The 21,834-nt window shown below is 41.2% G+C and overlaps 1 protein-coding gene across 3 annotated transcripts in view; it reads left to right on the forward strand.

Moving 5' to 3' along the window:
- Positions 1-15,047: 15,047 nt before the first annotated feature.
- The window catches only part of VSTM2A (V-set and transmembrane domain containing 2A), a 33,930-nt gene continuing 27,143 nt past the window's right edge, over positions 15,048-21,834 (forward strand). For 2 of the 3 annotated variants that reach the window (XM_063326250.1, XM_063326249.1), the window contains exons 1-3: positions 15,049-15,727; positions 18,140-18,306; positions 19,219-19,269. In XM_063326250.1, coding sequence (XP_063182320.1) covers positions 15,649-15,727; positions 18,140-18,306; positions 19,219-19,269 — 297 coding nt within the window. In that variant the 5' untranslated portion in view covers positions 15,049-15,648. Of the gene's footprint in view, positions 15,728-18,139; positions 18,307-19,218; positions 19,270-21,834 lie in introns of all 3 variants that reach the window. The other variant, XM_063326252.1, reaches the window with a different exon arrangement.

Below are 21,834 nucleotides of genomic sequence, written 5' to 3' on the forward strand. Positions count from 1 at the left end.
GACACTGAAGTTGGGTCCTGTGGTATAAAAGAGTGCAGAGATGTGTCATTAAGAACATAATGGGAGCTATGCTGGAACAGACCAAAGGTCACTCAGCATCATGTCTGACAATGGTTAGTAGAGGTTGCTTAAAGAAAGAGTGTAAGAAACAGATGAAATATGGACTGACATCACTTTCTGCCTTGCAGCAACGAGGAGCTTAATGTTTTCCTCCCCCACCCACATCTTTTTTAATATTTTTTTTCCCTTTTAAGTCAGAAATTGCATCCAGGCTAGTGCGTTTAACAGTCATCAATGGACATTCATGAAATAAAGTTGTCTCATAAATTTCTGAACCATTTTTCCCCTCCACAATATCTTACAGCAAAAGGACTGCAACAAATATATGTATATCCAAAATAGCCTACAGTCCTGTTTAAGACAGTCTCTTTGCAGGGTGGGGCTGTGCATTTGAAACCCTTGGGTTATAAAGAGAAATTATCCTGAATCCTGCACATTAAAGGATGTTTTAACCCAAAAGCAAAGGATGCTTTCACCCAAATGTACAAATTTACACTGACTGCTGTGTGCGACCCAAAACAGTGAATATGTCGGGCATGCTTTTTGAATGCTTAGACTCTTCTGGCACCCCAACTCATGCCCATCTGCCATTACATGAAGCAGTTTTTCTGACACAGGAATAATGCTTGAATAATGACTTTTACAGTTCCTAACTAAGATGAACACAAGGTATTCACATATAGTCAAGGGGTATTAGATACTTGGAAGCAGATGGTATAGAGAAAGCTTCATTGATACTGCTCAATAGACCTGAGTGCCCAGTAGAAATAACCCTGCCTACTTTCTCTTCTTGTATAAATATACGCACATACACAGAAAAATGATGCAGTCATTTTAATATTAAAGAAAGAGTGAATTTATCTCTGAAAACTGGAAAATGTTAAAAATTCTTTAAAAATAATTAAAAAAAAATCTCTTCTGGAGATACATCTTTTCACCATACAGTGAAATACTGAGCATTTCACCTTAAATTCCTTGCTGAAGTCCATGGAGGTGGCTAAAATATCAAACTCCAAATGGCTTAGGAATATCCAGCTCATATGATTAGCAAGGTTCTACTATGTAACCTTGGAAAAATTAAATCTTGTCAGTAGAGCAGACTAGTAGGCATACACCAAAACCATACAGGTAGATATAAGTTAAATGAACACAATTCAAGGAAATAATAAATGACTGACCTTTATCAGGTAGTCATAAAAAAGAGGAGCAACTATACGTCACCCCCAAAAGCTTTCTTTTTAAATCTCAGACACTGTTCAGCCCATTATAATTATCCTAACTTATAAACAGTAAAATGTTTAGTGGGACAACTCAGGGGAAGCAGAATGTATGAAGAGAAATTATGCAGTTAATGGAGAATTGTTCAAGTTGTAATTTACTAAATATTGTTGCAGATTCCTTGTGTCAGGTCGCAATAAAAGGAAAATCTTCCTAAATTAATTTATACTTGGTTAATTAACTCCTAGATAATAGCTAACTATACTACTTTATGCAACATGAACGCAATACTTTAAGCTGGACACCTGAGGTTAGACACACAAAAATCTCACAGTACCAGCTGCGTAGGGATCCTTAGCCTGAGCATGGATTTAGATGGCTGAAAGCAAGGCAGCCACATTTGAATATTGTTCTTTCACAATGCTACTGGGTTGGTTCAACAATTAATATAATTTTTTACTTCTTTCTGATCGATCCCCTGTATATCTGAGACATTTCTAAAATTCTTGCCTGAAAAATTCAAATCAGAAGTAAGGACGTAAAATGGAAACTGGACCCCGTGCGGATTGTTATAAACACTGCCCAGGAGTACAGAGGAGTATAATAGGTAGTTATTTATTTGAGTGGCACATATTTACTTGAGAGTGCTGGACACTCTTCAATAATGCATACCACCTCAAGCTAGGAAGGTGTCACTAACTAAAGGCAGGGATGCAAATGTTGCTGTGTAAGCCTTTTTTTGCCTTTCTAGTCCTTTATTTGCAGCTGAGAGGGGGCCAGAGGGGGGAAGGAGGAAAGAGAGAAAGAAATTATAAGAAAGGCTTGGTCTGCTACATCTGCTGCTTGGGCTTGCTCCTGCTGTTTACCTTTAAAAAGACCTTACACATTTGTTGCTTTAAGAATAAATAAATAAAAATAAAAATAAATAAAAAAGACACCTTTTCAAAGAATTTGCTTTGTGAAAAGCTTTGACAGATTTTTGTAACTATGGAAAAGCAGCTGGAGAAAAAGTCACACCTGCACCCCAGGTTCAAAGAGAATCCAAACCAAGACATACTTAATAGCTGAAAAGGTTAGCTTTGCTTTTTTTGGGGTATCCATTTTCCTGTTCATTATCCTTCCAAACTATGGAAGAGAAAAAGCCCTGATAAAAATATTTTTGAAATCCTGACAGTAATTGCCTATTTCTGTGCGTTTTTAATACTGAGATTCTACAAGATACAAAATGGAGCAAATCGCTGAAACTAACCGTGCTGAGGATTTGACTTTTCTTTTCTTTTCAGTCTTTTCACATTGTTCCTCTGATACATGGCACTTCCAGGAAGGGCAGTACCACGTCAGAAAAGCTCAGTCAGGCCCTGGCATTACGACATCACCATCAGAGGAACTGGGCACACGAAATAATGACACTGTCCTATATCAAGTAGGCAGTTTTAGCAAGTGGCCACTGACAAGTTTTACTTAGGACAAATACATCAGCTTTCATCTGTGAATTCCAGAGCTCTTTAGAAAGAGTTATCATCCTTAACTTAAACCTGGATAAAAGACTTCTAATTATATACAGCGTTTCCAATAAAGCAGAGAAAGTCAATGCCAGAACAAGGGTCAGAGCTGAGCTCCTCCGAATGCATGCTTGATGGGATTTAACCAGCAGGCTGAACTGCAGCTTTTAGTCAAAAGTTTGTAAAACTGCATTTGACACCTAGATAGCTCACAGAGGGGAAGAATTTCATACTGTGGGCTGGTGTTTCACGGATACTCTCTTATGAAGAAAGGCTGAAGGATTTGGGTCTCTTCAGTCTGCAAAAAGGACGGCTGAGGGGGGATCTTATCAACACTTAGAAATACTTAAAGGGTGGGTGTCAGGAGGATGGGGCCAGGCTCTTTTCAGTGGTGCCCGGCAACAGGACAAGAGGTAACGGGCACAAACTTGAGCATAGGAAGTTCCACCTAAACATGAGGAGGAACTTCTTTACTTTGAGGGTGGCAGAGCACTAGAACAGGCTGCCCAGAGAGGTGGTGGAGTCTCCATCTCTGGAGACATTCAAAACCCTCCTGGACACATTCCTGTGCAACCTGCTGTAGGTGGCCCTGCTCTGGCAGGGGGGTTGGACTAGATGATCTCCAGAGGTCCCTTGCAAGCCTACCATTCTGTGATTCTGTGACATTTCAGATTAATGTATGAAAGTATCACACCTGAGGGAGACTGACCCTTTATGTTATTTGTTGGCAGTTCTCTTTAATTATTTGGAATAGAGAAAGCCACACAGCTAATGGGTGGAGCCAGCGTGTGCTGTGGGACAGTGACAGCCAGAGAAATCTGTACAATTTCAGGAAAAAAAAGAGTAGGCACAGTGTGGAAGTCACCCTGCTCTTGGCCCCCTCAACCCTCCTGTGGGCTACTAAGGGAAGGCATCACTCTGCAAGCATCACTTCGTGCTTTTCAAGGTCAGGGATGGAGACATCTTCTTGCACCAAGTGCAAGGAGTACTTGCACCAAGTGTAAGAAGTATTCCTGCTTTTGGGCAACTTTTAACTTCCTTATCACTCTTCAAGCTACCTGCAGGAATTAGACCAGTGTGTTCAGAAGGAAAGTCCATCTTTCTTTACTTTGTGCTTTTGGAGACTGTTACAATTTACTAAATGCTCCCCAGGGGTCGACTTGTGTAGCAGCACTGTGCATTACGCAGTAACTACCATCACAGTACTTACACCACTGCTGGAGAGAATTACACCTTAAACGCTCCCTTTGGTTTTATAGTACAGAACAGTGTCCTCTGCAATGCCTCCAACTTTACAGTATGAAGAACTAGAATGACTCACTGTCCTACTTCAGATTCAAGAGAAGGCAGACTTTTCCCTTGCTATTAAGGGCGGGGGAAAAAAGAAAAGAAAAAAAAAAAGCTTTCAGGCATCTCCTGTTCCAGCTGTAAAGATGTGGCAAGCAACATAAATTGAGCATTCTTGGCAGGTAGCTTCTTCCTAATGTTTATGGGTCAGGTTGTCAGACATGAACAGCGGGGTCAGCCAACTTCTTTTCTACAGTAAGTGACATACATTTTTACTTGTACAGATCTAAGTGATTTTGTGCTCTGGTCATCTTATCCCTGTGTTTGTCTTCCAAACAGAATTTTAAATGGAATGATATTTTCTCTTGGACTGTTATTTTTTGGAAGAATGGAGGAAACTAAGCAAACCTTATAAGGGCATTGGTTGCCTAAATACAGGCACTAGCGCCTAAATGGCACCTTAGGATATCCTGACTTATCTCTAGCTGCACTCTCAAACAGGTGTAGGATCAGTCTAAGTTCTGTTGTGCATTTTCCAACTGCATGCCAACACCTGGGATAGTCTAGGGAACATAATAGCAGCAGACACCTTTAGCATAAGCAGCTGGATTGCTCCCCTGTTTTGGAGCAGTGTTAAAGATCCAACTAGCACCAGCAAAGCATGACTTAGAGATGTTACTTTCATTACCCCTGGACATAGAGTGGAATGGCAGCAACAAGGATGAAGTTCAAATACCTTCCGGTTCTTTTAAAATACACCTCATGTAGAGAGAGAAAAGCACTCTGCTACTCAAGCTAGGTCCCAGAATTAGAGAATTATCTTGGACAGACATCTTTTCACTCTTCCAAATGCTGTATTAATTAAACTCTCTTGCAATCTTCTGCAGCAGCAGCAAAAAGCTGCTGTTGTGACAATCCTAGAGCTGTCCTTCATGAACAGGCTCATGCTGAAATCCTCAGTTTACAATATCTTCTTCTGAACAGCACGGAATCTTGGCTTTAACTGGTATGCATTGCAGTTTTCAGAGTAATTTTTTTGTTACAGAGTGACATTTTATTTGTGTGACTACAGAGAAAAATATAAATATTTCAACAGAGGGAGGGAGCCAGTTTCCCTTTAGATCCATGGAAATTCTCATATTCTTTTTCTGAAATTATATCAAGCCCTTAATAAAGAAAACTTTATTTTACTTAAATAAAATATGGAGTGGTACTACTCCACAAAAGGTAAAAATAGCCTTTTTCTTTGAAATGCCTGTATCTGCAGGTTCCTTCCATTTCCAACAGATGCATTAGCGTCACATTTCAATTTTGTACTTAATGTCAAAATAAGATATTAAAAAAAACCAACCCTGGTTCCTCATTATGCTGAGCTGTACTTGCATAATTATTCTTCAGGTTTCACTTAATTATATGCCCCACCATGTGTTACTTTTCAACATTCTAAGTGGTACCACCTTACTGCTAGGAATATTAAACAATGAAAGGCAACACTCTTTTGTTTGGTTACACAGCATGCTGTGTCTGAATTCAGTCTCCTCTCATAGGTCCCCCCTCCCAGCTTCTGAATTATATCCTTTACAAGTCTTTCAAAGAAGGGCACTTACAGTCATGCTTGGTCTACAATCTTGGCGTTGATGTGTGGCTTTTTGCATTTCCTGTATCCCAGAATTTCCCCCATTATTCAGAATGAAAGTAAAAAAAAAAAAGAAAAAAAAAGAAAGACAAGAATTAAAAGAACTGAAAAAGCAAAAGAAACTATAGAGATTTGGAAGTTTTATTTCAGGTAATTTTTTTCTTACCCTGTCAAGGTCACAAGCTAGTAATCGAGGTGAGGAAAGAAGCACTGGAAAAACTATTTATCTACTAATGGTATTTCTTAGATACCTAACACTGTGTTTCCCTAAAAGAACAGGAATGTTTAAGAATAAGTGAAGAAAAACAGGCAGTGACTAAAAAGATACTGAAACTTTTGCTCCAATTCAATTGGATGGGAGTTCTGATCAAGCCTTGTATACCCTGAAAGTTTTTTCATCATAGTCCAAAAACATGGGACCTCCTGACCTAACAAGTGTCAAACATTGCCAGATTTACTAAGCAACCCAGAAATGCTATTTTTATATAAGAATGCTTTTTCTGAGAATACTTTAAAAGAATTTGATTCTAAGAAGCACACTGCCAATGTCCAAATGAGTGAGACAGATGGGATTTTTACATGGTCAACACAATTCTTTATCAGACAGAGAAAATGTGAGTCCTAGGCCACTGACGTTAAATAAAAGACTCCTATTGATTTAAATCAGCTTTGTGTCAAACTGAAAATGAGGATCTACTAGGAGTGTGCCCAAGAGAGGAAGCTATTTTAATAGTTTAGCCCAGTAGAAGTTAACTGGGTTTTATTTTATGGCTTATTTTGTATTGCAATATTCCAAATTATAGTCCTAAAAAAAAATTGCTCAAAAAAACCAACACCCCCCCCCCCAAATTAAATCTTACTGATAAATCATCCTGAAAAACAAAGCAACCTATCAATCATTTCCAATCAACAAATCCTAACATTTAATCACAGGCATATTCACACTTCAACATGGATCCACTTCTGTCTTTAAGCTTCTAATTAATAATTGTGTTGTCAAAATGCAGAATCATGAATAGTCCTTAAGGCTTTTCCTGTACAGAAGATGATGAATACTTGTGCTTAGCCAATCAAAAGTTTATTTAGTTGTTAAAGAATACGTCCCTTTAAAGTAGGTTCGAACAATCAAAGTTATAGGCTTTTTGTCATTTTAAATCCAACTCTGAATGTTGTAGAAAGTAAATATCTGATAAATAATTACTGAAAAAGGCACTTCTCTCTGGGTTGTGGACTGCTGTTCCATGGATGTTATCTAGAATGATGGATTTATTGTACCTTGGTGAATACTATGGGGCAAATTTTGCCATCCTTACTTACACTTCATTCCAAGGATGTAATTTCCTTTACAGAGTGGGGATGTGTGCAAAAACAGTAGAACCTGTTCTTACTGATTGACTGGATAAGGAAGCCAATAACACACAAAAAATGCTGAGAAAAGAATCAGATTGTTTCTGAGGTGAGTATGTCAAGATTAGATAGTTTCTTTTTAACAAAGCTCAGATGAAAACTAAGCTCTGATGGGCTTCTGCTTACTAGCTGCCTTTGTAACCAAAATATTCTCAGTTTGCAATCATCTATGAAGCTTCCAGTCCCCCTTGGCTTCTTGGTCCTGCATTGTGAAGATAGCCTCACAGTTATCAATCCTACTTGAAAGTTACTGTCTCATAGGTGTGCAAAAGTGGTAAAATGATCCCAAAGACAAATGCTGACAGTCTTGCTTTTTCTTTCCCAATAAAATAGTTTCTTGCACAGGCCGAAATGGCTATGGTAGCTTTTTCACTGAATTGCATAAAAATTAGAAGAAAAGAAATACCTGCAGTTAAAATGATGAAAGTGGATTTATTCACTGAAAAAAATTAATAAGTTTGTATGTAAATAGCTGAAGCTATCCCACTGTTTTTCAACATCTCCTCTATGAAGTTTTCCAATGTGTTGAAAGGGCGTTATAGTAGGCATTTTGCAGTGTCACTGGCTTACCTCAAAGAGATATGCAATATCCATTGTTGACACAAACAGCCTGCTCTATTTTGAAATTCTTATATTTGCTCTCATCAGCAGCATAATGAAAGATTACAGCTTTATGAAATCAGCGAGCTCTCCCTTTTCAAGCTAGGTGTACTTCATTCCATTTTTTTGTGAAGGCTGCTGTTCTTTGGTTTTGTGTTGTTTTTAAACTAAAAAAAATAAATAATAATAATTACAAAAAACAAGCATAAACGGAAGTTGCAGGATATCTGAAAGGAACTGAATTCTGCAGATGAAAAGTTTTGTAAGTACCTTATGCTTTCCTGGATGAATGATCACAAATAGTGTCCAGTGATCTTGTCTTAGCTCACCACAGATAGACAATGGTCAAATAGTACTTTCCACAGTCTGTATTGTCTGTGGGTTGCTCTGACTCTCCCAGTTTCCAGTTTCCCAGCTTGCTGGCAAAAAGTGAGAACAACCGTCCCTATCCTCTGCTGTTACTGTCTCCTTGTTTAAAGAACTGTCCACAAGAGGGCTAGGCATAGCATGGATTGAAAACACAACAAATCCAAAAATTCACAAAAAACTTAATATAGGCACTAATATCATAACTGGATTTTGGTGTGGAACGGAATGTTTCTGAAATGCAACTGCTATGGTAGGTAGAAATTCATAAGCCTGTAAAACAGTTACATTTGTACAACTTGTGCACATCCATATGGCTTAACTGACAATTAGAAGTTACAAGTTAACAGAAAGGACCACAGAGCAGTGCTGTTCATAAAGACTTATTTGAATAAGTTGATTTTGTTTCAAAACCAAATGAACAGATAACACCCACCATGCAACAACAGAAAAAATATTTTCAAATGCTAAATAAGGAATTTGTCTTGCAAGACAACAGTTTTTCCCTAAGGCTACTCTGTACTTTCATGATTCATTGTAAAACTTCAAACTTAAAAAAAAAACAAACAAAAAACAAAAACACCACATAACACCTCTTCTGCTCTCTGTGTTGTTATTTCAGTGTGCAGTTGCGTGCAGTCACACCCGATAAGCCCATGCCAGCAAAGGCAGGGAAAAAAGAGAAACCAAAGTGAAAAAGATAAATTCTCCAGGAACTATTCCTTTGTTACTCCATTAAGAAAATTAAGTATGCTCTTTGGAAATACTTTTTTCCTTCATGAAACTGACAGATCTTAAGGAATCAGGCAAATTTGGGGGCTACCTCCACAAAAAATATTAATTCTTTCATGGACATAATGTGATTGGCTTTATCACGGTTCAAAGAAAGGAACGAAGTCTTTTATCTGACCAGCCTGATAGATGTCTCCAGCCCTCCCCTTTTTTTTGAAGCTGGTGGGCACACCCCTTACTAACTGCACATGGAATAGTGCTGACAAAACAGCCCACCACTGTCCTTCTCTCCAGCGTGCCTTTCTTCCAACAAAGCCCCTCAACTATTACTGTATTTGGGACCAAAACCATTAGAGATGCAAAGATGCAAAAAAACTGGCAAATTAAACTGAAATTTCAGTGAAGCCTGAATTTAGAAAAGCTGCAGTCAATATCTGTAGTTCAGACAGTATAAAATCCTATAGCAGAATTTATACATCTTTTTTTTTTTTTGCTAAAAAGCTCTGACTATATGATCCTAAGCAATTTAGGAACTCAGGTTTTTCAAAGCTCAATGAAGCTAGAAATACAATTTTATGACACTGTAAAGATACTTCTACACTATTCTGGGTACGAACCAACTGGGGGGTGGGGGGTGGGGAAAAGAAAAAGGTGCAAGTTTGTAAGAAGAGTAATACACGATCAAGGCTTTCTGTATAGAATGCTGAGCTTCACACGGTTTCCATAAACCCAGGGTGCAGACTGTGCTTAAAACAGCTTTTTTTTTTTTTTGCTTTTTTGCATTTTCTCCAATAAAAACAAAGAGAAAACCAGGAAAAAGGCATTTGGATTCATGCCCAAAGTCCCATTTTAAGGTTGTGTGAGTTTTTCTCCCAGCTACCTAATGGTAGAGAGAGACAATGGTAGCAAGAGAGCTATAAAATGTTCACTATATGTAAAAAGCTGTACTGAAAGAGCATTGTTAAACTTGCAAAATTAAGTACTCAAGACACAGCAAAGCAAGAATTAACCCTGCCTCCCTTCATATGCAACATCATGTAGTCTTTAAATACACCATGATGCAGGTGTTTTTTCCAGAGCCTCTCCCCACCTCATTCCGGGTACATGAAGAATGGGGTTCGAGTAACAAGCAGGTCTGATATTTTGGTTATTTTTGTTGTTCAGTGTGTGTCTCTAGGCCTCACCCATGCACACCACTCAAACCCTGAGCTGAAGACAGAATTATTCATTTTCTTATGGGCTTCCCTGTGGTGCTCATCATGCCAAGCTCTGTGAGCATCATGAAGGTTAATTTATCTTAACAAAACCTCTCCAAAGTGACAGGATAATATATCCCACTTTACAGATAGGCAGCAGAGGCACACAGGCAACAGTCAATGCTGAGCTACCCAGGATCCAAGTGGTGGGTTTTTGTCATGTTTTGTAATAATTTGCACTTTCAGGCACAGTACCCATTCACTTTAACTGCAGCGGTGACCGCTCAGTGCTTCATCTCAGTCCTCAGGATCTTTAGATGGGCATTCAGAAATGAGCACACACCTCTGTGAAACATCTGATGCAAGGGACTGTGCAACATCACTCAGGAACTCTGGCAGAGATGAACTCTACTTCTCCAAGCTTAGCCGCTATGAGGGGAAGGCTTCCGTCCTTTTCCAACACTTGTAAGAAATAAAGCAGAAGTACCATGTACAATGGCATCCTTTACTTCCCGGGCCTGAGCAGAAAGCCATTCTTAGACTAGGACAATTTTGGCTACTGAGTGAAGTATGAGCCCAGGTTAAAAATAGGAGGGCTTCACCTGAAGTAGAGCTTGCTCATAATTTCATGCAAATGAAAAGAATGAATTAAGAAATGGACAAACATCATTAATGCATTTTCTAACTTTCAACCTGTTCGTTGATACTTCAGGTCCTTCTCATATCTTTCTTTTCTATTGCCTTTCTCCTGTTCCTCCAGATTCTAATTGCAGGGGTTTTTGTGCAGCTAGTCCCTTTGCTTGTCTGTTCACTCTGTGAAGATGCCGTATATGCACTTAGCATTCAAGGCTGTGAGAAATTTAGGCACAATGAACAAACAGGCTTCTAAGGGGTATGATCTGTTATTGAGTATATGCAACTGCTATTTTTTCAGACCTTTGAATATGGCAAAATGTGCAGGAATTTTCACAAGAGTGGCAAAGGCACAACATACAAACACAAATGATAACTCTGTAAAATATCATGTCTCTTTTCCAAAGAGTAAGAGTGTGAGGGTATTTCAAATAAAAGATCTTAAAGATAAAACAGCACTTATTTCTAACCTTTGTTATAATCCCCTCTTCTTCCACTGTCGATTTCACAGATAGTCGATATGTTTGAATAAAAATAGGAAAAAAAACCCAAACCTAACCACCACCAGCACCTCAAACCCTGAAAGACATAGCTAACATAGAAAAAACACAGCCCAAATGCTGTTTCACAAAATGACACATTTAAAAACTACGAACATGGAGTGGATGGTTTGTGTGTATGCAGAACAGTAATCGGAACAATCAATCCCACAGAAGTAACAAAAAGCATCATTTAGCAAGTATTTTTCAGACTGGTAAGTGTCCCAAAAGCTACTAGTTTTGAAAGATCATAACTTTATTCTCTGTCATGATTAATGTTACAGTGTTACTCTCCTTGTGAAATAGCTATCAGTTGCATTACTGTTTCTGGGAGCCCATGGTGACATCATATACAGACATGATAAATTCTTGTCCATTACAAGAATTTGTAATATCTGTACATACAGATCTGTTTACATACAAATACATACGAATCTATACATACAGATTTGTTTAACTTTTGTCTGTTCTTCAAAGATTACAAATTCTCTGAGCATAGCCAAGTCTCTCACTGGTCTGAATATTGGTAATATTGGTAATATACTGTGCATGTGATATGTCCTTAAACTGAATAAATATGTAATTGTGTAAGAAGTCCCACTGATACTCTCAGGTTTGAACATTAACCCTCCACAAGTGTTTGCAGAATTATTACCAAAATAATTCCTTTTGGGTTATACTTTTACTAGCTCTGCTAAACTTGCACTTATAGAAGCACTGAAAAGTGATTTGTTCATTGGTTTGTTTTCCTTATTACAAATCAAGCTTGTTTATAGACTTCCTATATATTTTAATTACTTATAGCAAAGATACAGTGATACTGTTGCAAAGAGGCAACAGCGATATACTGGAGGAGGCTTATATGAGCACTTGTCCTTAGTGAAAAAAAAGCAACCTCCTTTTTTTAACTGTTACAAATCAGAAATTTTGTCATAAAATGCAAAATTTCCCTTGAAATAGGAAACAAATTGTTGAAATAACAGTAACAATGATAATAAGCTGAAAATATCAAACGATCAAAGAAAGTAATATCAAACAAAATATCAAAAAATACCTTTTTTGTTTTCATTTTTAACTGAGCTTGTTGGATAGCAACAGTCAGTCATGGTCTCATGCGGAAACATAAGCCATCAGCTGACCAGCTTCCTGCAGGGCAAGGCAGCCTATACCAGTGCATGTCCTTGTGGGACCAAAGCACTTCAAACCTCATTGCTGACTAGCTGCACAATAGCTTTAATTTCTAACTTTATTAGGCTTGGAATCGTAACCTCCACAGCCACCTTTTTCCTTAATAGTTGAAACAGATGCATAGACCTGAGATCTGTAGGCTGGGCATAGTGGTGAACATGGTTGGCCCTCTATGGTTTTGAAGGTGCACTTGATCTGGAACATGTACTGAAGTAGTAATAAGACACAGGATGAACTACACAATTCAGCTCCAAGGAAGCATAAATGGATCTTCCATTATTACATTTCTTTGGCATGTTTGAAAAGTCATTCCTGTGTGCATGGACATTCTGGCTATGACCTGGGAGAGTGTCCAGTGATGACTCCTCTGTTAGAATCATTGAAAGGGGAAAAAAGAGGCAGTAAAAAGCTCACATAAACCATATCATTCATGCCATAGAGCATAACTGATATTTCTCACATAAGTTAACCTACATGAAAACTCTTTCTACAGCACAAAAGGCAGACATTTTACAAAAGGTAACCAGACACATTCACTGCCCAGGCTCATACAGCATGGTTGATTGTGGACAAGCCACATTCATCAGGGTGAAATTTAACATTGATAGCATGAGGTGGATTATTTCTGTTTTCTGCTTGAAATATTTGACAAATTCATACGGCTTGTTGTAGCACATGAATAAAGTAAAAATAATAAGCATGTATCTAGGTTTTAGGATTCTTTCCATTAAATCCATTTCCTAATAAATGCATCCTCTGTTTCGATATCTTAATAACCATATATATTATTTTTTACCTCCCTGTGACATTAATTTAAGATTTCATTAGTTCCATTGACTACAAGGTATTTGGGAGAATTATTCTTGTTTCTAAATTACAAATTGATAAAATTCAATTTACCTATCAAGTGTCTTGAATTGGAATGGGCAAAAAAGAGAAAAAAAGTGATCTATTTTTGTTTTCTGCTTTCCTTCTAAACCAGGTGATGCTGCTTATATTCTTTTTCCTCCTGTCTAATTTACATTTAACTTGGCTGCTGATAATATGTCTCTAATTTGTAATTTCAACTGATTACTGATGACGTACATGGGTTTGAAGTGAATCCTATAATCAGCCTTCATTTTCAGGAGTGACTTAGGATTTTGGCTGTCCGTCTGAAAAGGAACTGATTTCTTTTATAGAAATTATTGAAACATCCACCATCTGAACCTGTAAAGATCACTATAGTGTGTGTCCTATCACTGAATCACTCACAGTCCTTGGCTACTTAAGATAATTTAGGTCCACCACCTTTAAAGACTTGTGCTTTTCTTTTGTTTTGTGGGTTTTCTTTGGTTTTTAATATATCCATCATGACCTCCTTTAAAGTAATTAAAACTCTGTGGTAATAGAAAATCTTTCAGGCAACATAATTGTTTTCCTATTTGGGGGATCATTTTGATAATTTCAATTATATTTGATTTATTGTAGTCATTTTTTACTCAGAATTATTGCTATGCTTAAGATATGACATCAATGGAATAGACCATTACCATGGGGAAAAGCCTCCCTTATTTTCATAAATAATGATAGGAATTCATGCAATTGCAAAACAACAAATGCTAAAACATGGACAAGAAGATTGCTCTCCAATGAAATGGCATTAGTTCTGTGAAAAAGATCTCTGCAGCTATGTCAGATGTCTTGTATGCATGCAATAATTTGGATGGTGCAGTAAGTAAGGTGAAAGTTGCATCCTGTACCATTGTGGAACTGCTGCCAGGAATGACAGAACCTGTCCAGTTCTTCATCCAACAGAAAAACATATTGCCCATGCAGATAAAATTCTCTTTAATTTGGTATGGCTTATATCTTTTTTTAATCTGTGTTTAGCAGTTAATTTCAGCTATTTTGCAGTCTGAGTGATTATCAGGTTCTCTTTTCAGATTCCATTTAGTCTTTGTCTCAGCCTTGTGAAGGTATTTGGTGTTTGCTTAGTGCAACAAGCACTTTCTAGATGGCTTCTTACTACAAGCAGCATGATGATTTTAGTCAGAGGAAGTTCCCTCAGTGCAGATGTTTTTCAGGGTGTTTTGAACATCTAATACAGTCAAGGTTAGTCTCTTGTCTAAACATTCTTAATATACATAGTCAGAAAACAGGGAACAGAGAAGGAAACATTCACTGCAGGAGGAAGCATTCTTTAATACGCTGTAAACACCTTCTCTGGTGTACATATATATATTACTGTGAGTAATCTGTAGGATATCAAAATCCATTTTGGTCTACCTAAATATTATTTCCAGAGAAATCTGTATAAATACCTGTATCTTAAGCACACTCTAAGTATCATCTTCTTTATCTGTCTTTGAAGACAAAATGAACAACATTTTAATGTAAGATGCTAGAAGCATAGTTATTTGGAGCAGGCAATAGTGAGTGCAGGAGGATTACTGACTAACTATTTTCACCACAAACCCTGTAAGAGGGAGAGAAAAAGGAGAAAACAGAAACAGCTTAACTCACCAAAAATCAAACCACTGCATTGCCCTCTTAGCCACTGAGTGTTTTGGGATGTAAGACCGAAGATTACATCAGTACAATAAAGGCTCCCTGCTCTCTCTACAATCGCAAGCTGTACACTAGGAAAAAAAAAAAAAAAGGCAAAAAAAAAAAAAAAAAAGCACAGCTTTACCCTGGCATCAGAGCCAGTAGAAGTCAGAACAGGTAGAGAGGTGTAGAGAACTGGGAGAGAGAAGGAAGGGTTAAAGGCATCATCGCAGCCATTAGAGGGAAAAGTTGAAGCAATACAGGCACAGTAGACTTCTCTCTCCCCTACACCCCCCTTTCTTTCCCCCACTCTCCTCTTCCCAAGCTGGATCAGTGTGTAGGGAGGGCAGTCATCACGCCATCCTGAGCAGTAGGAGCTGACGTTGGACGAAGCTGCCAGGTAGCTGAAAAAGGCACAGAAGGCAGCTGATATCCACTTTTCAACGTGGTTTTTTTTTTTTTTTTTTTTTTTTTTTAAGTCTGAATCTGGACTTCAAGCAACACAGCGCCTGAGACAGCTCATCTGAACCACACTGTATTGCAATACTCGCTCTTCCCAAAGAAAAAGACTCCACTGAGTAGCAGAATGCTGCCAGTGTTGCAGCTAGGGCTACAATACAGAGCCTTTTTGTAACATTTTAAAATCTCTTTCTGTTCATACATTTAGAGATACATACATTCATATAGCAATTCTTCCTTTTTTGAGGGCACCTTTGGCTTTTGTTACCCTGATGTGACTTCTTCTTCGTCTTGGAATGATGGGGATCTTTCTAGCTTATGTTGGATTCATTTTCTTTTCAGTTATCTATATTCAACAAGGACTTTCTACACAAGGTAAGATCACTTATTATAAAATACTTGTGTGTGTTTTTCTATGCTAAAACAGCCTCAGAAGGGGGGGGGGAGAGAAAGGGGGGATCGCAAGGAAAAAGAGAATAAATAGAAGGTAAACAACCACAATGTACAGGAGACGAGAACACCAAACATCAGGTTTAAATTTAGCTTTATTTTTTTCTGTAAAAAGAAACAGAAGTGAGAAGTTTCCCCAAAGTAAACAGGCTTCCTTTACTTGATTGCAAAGAGGAAAATAACAGACACCTTTGCAGAAGAGTAAAGGGGTGTTGGTTAATCAACATACATGCATTTAGGTTGTGCACATTAGTATATAGGCATGTATGCATACAATAAGTACCTACCCGTGCATGCTTAATTATTGCATTCAGACCAAGTGCCGGATGGCTAAATCTACTGCCTCCCTTAAAATATTGCAGTCTTCTTTTGTGCTGCGTCCCCTTTCCTCTCCTGTTACCCTGCAATCCTCAGAGTCAGACCTTCATTTCGATTCTGTGACTATGTGCATTTCTGGGCTCCCCCCCCCCCAAAAAAAAAAAAAAAAAAAACAAAACCAGAAAAAAACAACAGGAAAAAAAAACCAGAAAAAAAAAAAGAAAAAAGGGAGAAAAAGACAAGATCGACTTCTTTGAAGACCTCCCCCCCCACCCCCGTCGCCTTCCTCCCTCCCCGCCGAAACGCGCGCCTTGCATTTCAAGCAGCCCCGGCGCTGCAGGAGCCGGTTGTTTGGGACCTCGCGGCTGCGGCGACGCTGTCAGCACCATGGACAGAGCGCGCCGGGCCGCTCCCCTGCGCCCGCTGCCCGCTGCCCCCTGCGCCCGCTGCCCGCTGCCCCCACACGCTGCCCGCTGCCCCCTGCGCCCGCTGCCCCCACACGCTGCCCGCTGCCCCCACACGCTGCTCCCACCCGCTGCCCGCTGCCCGCCTTTCCCCGCCGGCAGCTCCCCGCCGGCTCTGCGAGGCTGTGCCGGGCTGCGCTCGGCGGTGCAATGGGGGAGGGCGCCAGCAGCATTCCCCTCCGCCTCCCCACACCGCTCACACGCACTGATCAGGAGGGGAGGGAACAAAGAAACCAAAAAAAAAAAAAAAGCCCCCCAAAAACCCCAAAACAAACTTACAAGCCCCGAATGCACAAAATGCACAGTCCTTTTGTCAGTTTAACTCGGTGACTAGCAATCGCTGACTGGTGGGGGCGGGGGGGCAGAAAAAGGGACGCCGTGAAATATAAAGCTAGTAGCTTTGCTGAGTATCTGTTGCCAAGCGCTAATGCAAGGGGAAAAAGAAGTAAAATTGGTCGAGCGTATTGCCAAATTATCCCACCAATTCCAGGCTAGCGAGGAAGCCTGGATAAAGAGAGAGAAAGAGGGGAGGAGACAGCAAGCAGTATTTCCTTCACATCATAATATGCTCTAGTCAATCTGTAACAACACATAACAGAAAGCAACATTGCAGGGTCTTTCCAAATTTTCTTCTTCTTGAAACACAAGTTTTATTTATTACATTGTTTGTCTGTAGTCCCCCTCACTTGCCTCATTGTGCAATTACGTTGCACAATTTTGAAGTGAGTTATAGGAACGGATGAGAAGGAAGTAAAGACTGAGACTTGAAGAAATACTGGTGCCCTGGACTATGTCCATCAGGATTAGTTTTTAAATCTAGCAGTGGTACATTGAAATGGGCAAATCCTGTTTGTTAAAGAACTGGGATACAAAGGTGAAGGTTGGTTCTAGAGAGTATATGCAAGGACTGAGAAACAGAATATGTATTGCTTCTTGGTCTGATTATGCAAGCAGAGGTTCTCAGGAAGAGTAACTAACTCAGGTAAACCCTTTGAAATGGGCATTTTGATGAGTGGTTGTAACCCGCACCTCAGAGGAGTGCCCGTTCCAACAGCCACTCCAGCCGGCTGTGGAAGGTTTAACAATTCACACTTCTCCAGCTCAGCCCTACGAAATACCATAAATCAGTCTGATTTTTTTTCCCTCTTCCAAATTGGTCTTGCACAAAATCCCTCAGTGAGTCTGATGAAATACTGCATTCTGCCCAAGGGTATTTGGACCTAATTACATAAAACTTTACTAGCCCATGGGAGCAAGCAGGGGGGTCTATAGCATTTCCCATGAGCAGAGCTTAGAGTGTAAAGAAGGTGGATTTATGCCTAAGGGAGGAAAGGCATACCCGGGTGTGAGAGAAACCGGGGAAGATAACGTGTGGGGAAACTGGAAAATCAGAAAAGAGGGGGAATGAGAAAAGAAAACAGATAAATTAATTAAAAAGGAAAAAGAGAGAGACAGAAGCAAAAAGGCAATACGAAAAAAAAAGAAAAAAAAAAACAGAGAATAAACAATGAGTAGGTAACAGGAGATCCCAATATCTTATGCATTTGTTTTGCAGCAAAATTCACTGAGTTTCCGCGAAATGTCACGGCCACTGAAGGGCAGAATGTTGAGATGTCCTGTGCTTTCCAAAGTGGCTCTGCTTCGGTGTACCTCGAAATCCAGTGGTGGTTTCTGCGGGCAGCTGAGGACCAAGAGGCTGGAGCTGAGGTGACAGGCACTCAGGTACTGACCCTCTGCCATGGGGTCCCCAAACCACCTGGGAATACCACAGGAGAAGGGGTTGAGAGGAATGGAGGGAAGGAAAGAAGTGGGGGGCAGGGGGGAAGAGGGAAGGAGCAGAGGGAGGCTCTGGTTCTCCCCAGGGACTTAATTTTGACCATGAAATAACAGCACAGGAACCTGCAGATAAAAATGCCCACCTCGAGGGATGGTGCCTTTGGTGGCTGTCACTCTCAGGATGCAGCTAGGGACATTCACAAAACCACACGGATTTCCAAAGCCTGCCTTTTTTCTTTTTTCTTTTTTTTTCCCCTCTCTTATTTTCCCTTTGGAAAGCAGCTGTTCAGAGACTGCTCCCCGTGCGAATTTTTTATTTCCCAAATGACAAGATCCTACACGTGCCCTCCAATTTACAGCTGGTGCAGTCGAGTTGGCAACCCTAACTCTCTGTGCAGCTGCCACAGGAGGGCACACGCTCTGGGGGGAGGGCCGAGGTGGGGGGGAAGCAGGGGGAAACCACTGCCTCAAAGATGCAAAAGTCCCCATCATACAGCAGCGCAATTTAAGCCTTCCGAGCGGGACAGAGGGGACCACGTCCACTTACATTGCCATCCCGGGACCCTCCTCCGCTGCCACCTCCACGCCGGTCTAGGCTTGCAGCCCCCCCCGACCCCACGAAAAGACGCCCAGGCGACTAGGGCGGGCCGTGGGTGCGTAGGGCACTGCCCCTCTGCCGTTCTTGAGGGGTGTCCGGCGGTTCGTGCCGGCTCTCCCCTGCGCGGCCCGCAGGTGGCAGACGCGCCGCGCCGCTCCACGGGCTCCGCGGCGGCTCCGCGGCGGGCAGCGGGGCGCGGAGCCGGGGGGACCGGCGGGGCGGGGGCCGGCGAACCCACGGCGGCGTTCCTTTCCCTGCAGGTGGAGCTCTTGCCCGAGCGGGACCTGGACAACGACGGCACGAAGATCAGCGTAAGTGGGGCCGCGGGCAGCCCCCGCCGCCGCGCCGGGAGCCGGGGACGCGACACAACACCCCACCCCGGCGCTGCCGGCCGCCGCCTCTCAGCGGGCACGGCGGGGTGCGGCGGGGTTGTTGTTGTCCCCTCCCGCCCCGGCTCATCCCCCTCCCCACCCGCACCGCAAACCGAAGCGGCCGGCAGCCCGCGGCTCCTTCCTCGCCGGCCCTGGTAGAGGGTGCCAGGACAGCCCAGCCCCACGCAGCCTACATCCCTGGGCACCCCTGAGCACGAAGGCATCAGCAAGCGAGACCCGGGCAAAACACACCCTTTGGCAGGCTCTGTTTCCACCCCGTGAAGCAGACAGCCTGCACCCATCCTTGTGCCTATTGTTTTCACATACCTGGGGCAACAGCCGAGTCTGCCTTAGAGCTCCAAAACTGGTTTTAAGGCTGAAATTTGGCTGTGAAGCTGCACTTCTCTTCAGTGGGGTGTGCAAATATTTAAATGGATGCTTTCCCAGGTTCATATCCACTGACAGAAAAAGAGCTCTGAAAGTCTTTGGGCAAGACCTCCCTGTTGGGACTAATCTCCTCTCTTGGCCACTGAGGCTCTTTCTTAGGAAAGTGGGATTCTGACACCAGAGTCACCGATCTGCCATTTTGAGATTAAACCACAATGTTGTCTTAAAATTATGAGCAACGTTGCTCCAGCCCTTGTCCAGGGAAAGGATGCCTTCCTCAGTAGACCTATATCCTGAGTCAGGCACAAGATACAGCCCCTGACTTCAGAAGAGTTCAGACCCTCCTCCCTCAGTGTCCCAAGAAATGTGCGGTGGTGGGGTCATGGTGTGGTGCTCACTGCAGTGGAAAGACACAGATACTATTAGGGAAACCCCCTTTGGGCTCATAAAGCAGTATCTTTCTCAGACACAATCCCTTCAGAAGTGCCTTTTAGATGCAGCCAAGGCTCTAACTACCAGCAAAGTTTAAAAGAGCAACAGATAGAGGTGAATCATTTCTTTTAAATCCTTTACTCTGCTGCTCTTTGATGCCTACAAATAACTAACCAAGTAATTACATCAGGTCAAAGTGCAGCTAGGTATAGCTAAAAGGCATTTATAAATGAGTGTTAGGTCCCAGTCCAACTAAATTGGGCCCGGAAGAGGTTCACAATGATTCCAAGTGTGAAATTGAGACGCAAACGAGGTCAGATCCCACTCACTGCAGGTCTGCGAATTTATTGTTATTCCCCACCAAAAGTCACTGAGACAAGCGATAGAGTAAAGGCAGAAGTAGAGGAAAGGCAGAGAAGAGAAGCAATGTTACAGAGCACAGCAAGAGTATAGTCACCACCACAGGCCCGACGACGTCTCGGCGGTCCTCCATAAGTTCAGCAGCATCCCATTGATCCGTGGTTGATGGTGGTGGGGGTCTTGGTCCCAATTCCCAAATTGTGGTGGGTTGCCGTGCCAGTTATAGTCCAGGTAGCCCAGGTCAGTCCGTAGCTTGACCAGTCAGCATGACGGTGGCCTTTGCCCAGCCAATTGTCATTTTACATGATTGCCATATAAACTTTTCCTGCTCCCTTGCTGTTTGGGCAGTGCTTGCCACAGTCATTGAGCTTCAGCAATTTGGGAGTTAACAACAGAGGCTCGGGTGGGCCCCGGGCTGGGCAGGGCCTGGCCACTCTGACAGCCAGAGGCCTGCACCCTTTCCAGCTGGGGGCAACACACCCTCCTCAGCTGCTGGCCATCTTGGGTGGTGACTGGCAAGCAGGAGGGTGGTCTGCAGAAGGTGCTAAATAGATACAAGCAAGCTTCTTATCAGCCTGCAAGCCTGCTGTTGATTTGCAGAAGCTTAAGCAAGCTTTGAGACAATTATTTTAAAGTTCTAGTCTTTCACAATGAGAAATCAGATACCATACAAATTCTAGCCATACTTAACATTTCCTATGATACTTCTCACCATAAACGATTTGTGTCATGGACCATATCTTCAGTTACATTTCTAGACTATCTTATAAAGGAGTGGTCTTTGGATACTATTCCACTAGACGTAGTGCTAGCAGCCAATTTATTCCTTATCAATACTGGCCCATAGTAATCCATAAGATCTATGACACAATATAGGCTGTAAAGTTTGTCCCATCTTTCAAGTTAAAGATCTCTTTCTCTCATTATGTGTGATAGTAATTCACAGTGGGGTATTTATACAGTGTTTTTATAAGCTTGCATAAAACTTTTTATATTTGCAATTAAAAAAAAGTCAACATTAGGTTGACAGTCTAAATACACTTGTTAAAAATGTAGCCTTCTTTTTTGCCTTTCTTGAAGGCACACAGAGAGTCTCCCTTACTATTACTGGGAAGTATCTTCATGAAGAGGAGAGCAAACTTTTAAGTGCATTTAGTAAATTCTTTAAAGAAATGGTAAAATATGCTGTGTTTTTAAACTGCTGAAATGCACCATTTCTATTGGGTTTAAATGATAATCAGGCATAAATTGAAAACATGTATACATGCTGACTGCAACCATTTCTAAATTTCAAATGCAAAACTCAAATTCTGTTTTCCATTAGTG

This window comes from Chroicocephalus ridibundus, chromosome 2 (assembly GCF_963924245.1).
Source record: "Chroicocephalus ridibundus chromosome 2, bChrRid1.1, whole genome shotgun sequence".
Lineage (NCBI taxonomy): Eukaryota > Metazoa > Chordata > Aves > Charadriiformes > Laridae > Chroicocephalus > Chroicocephalus ridibundus.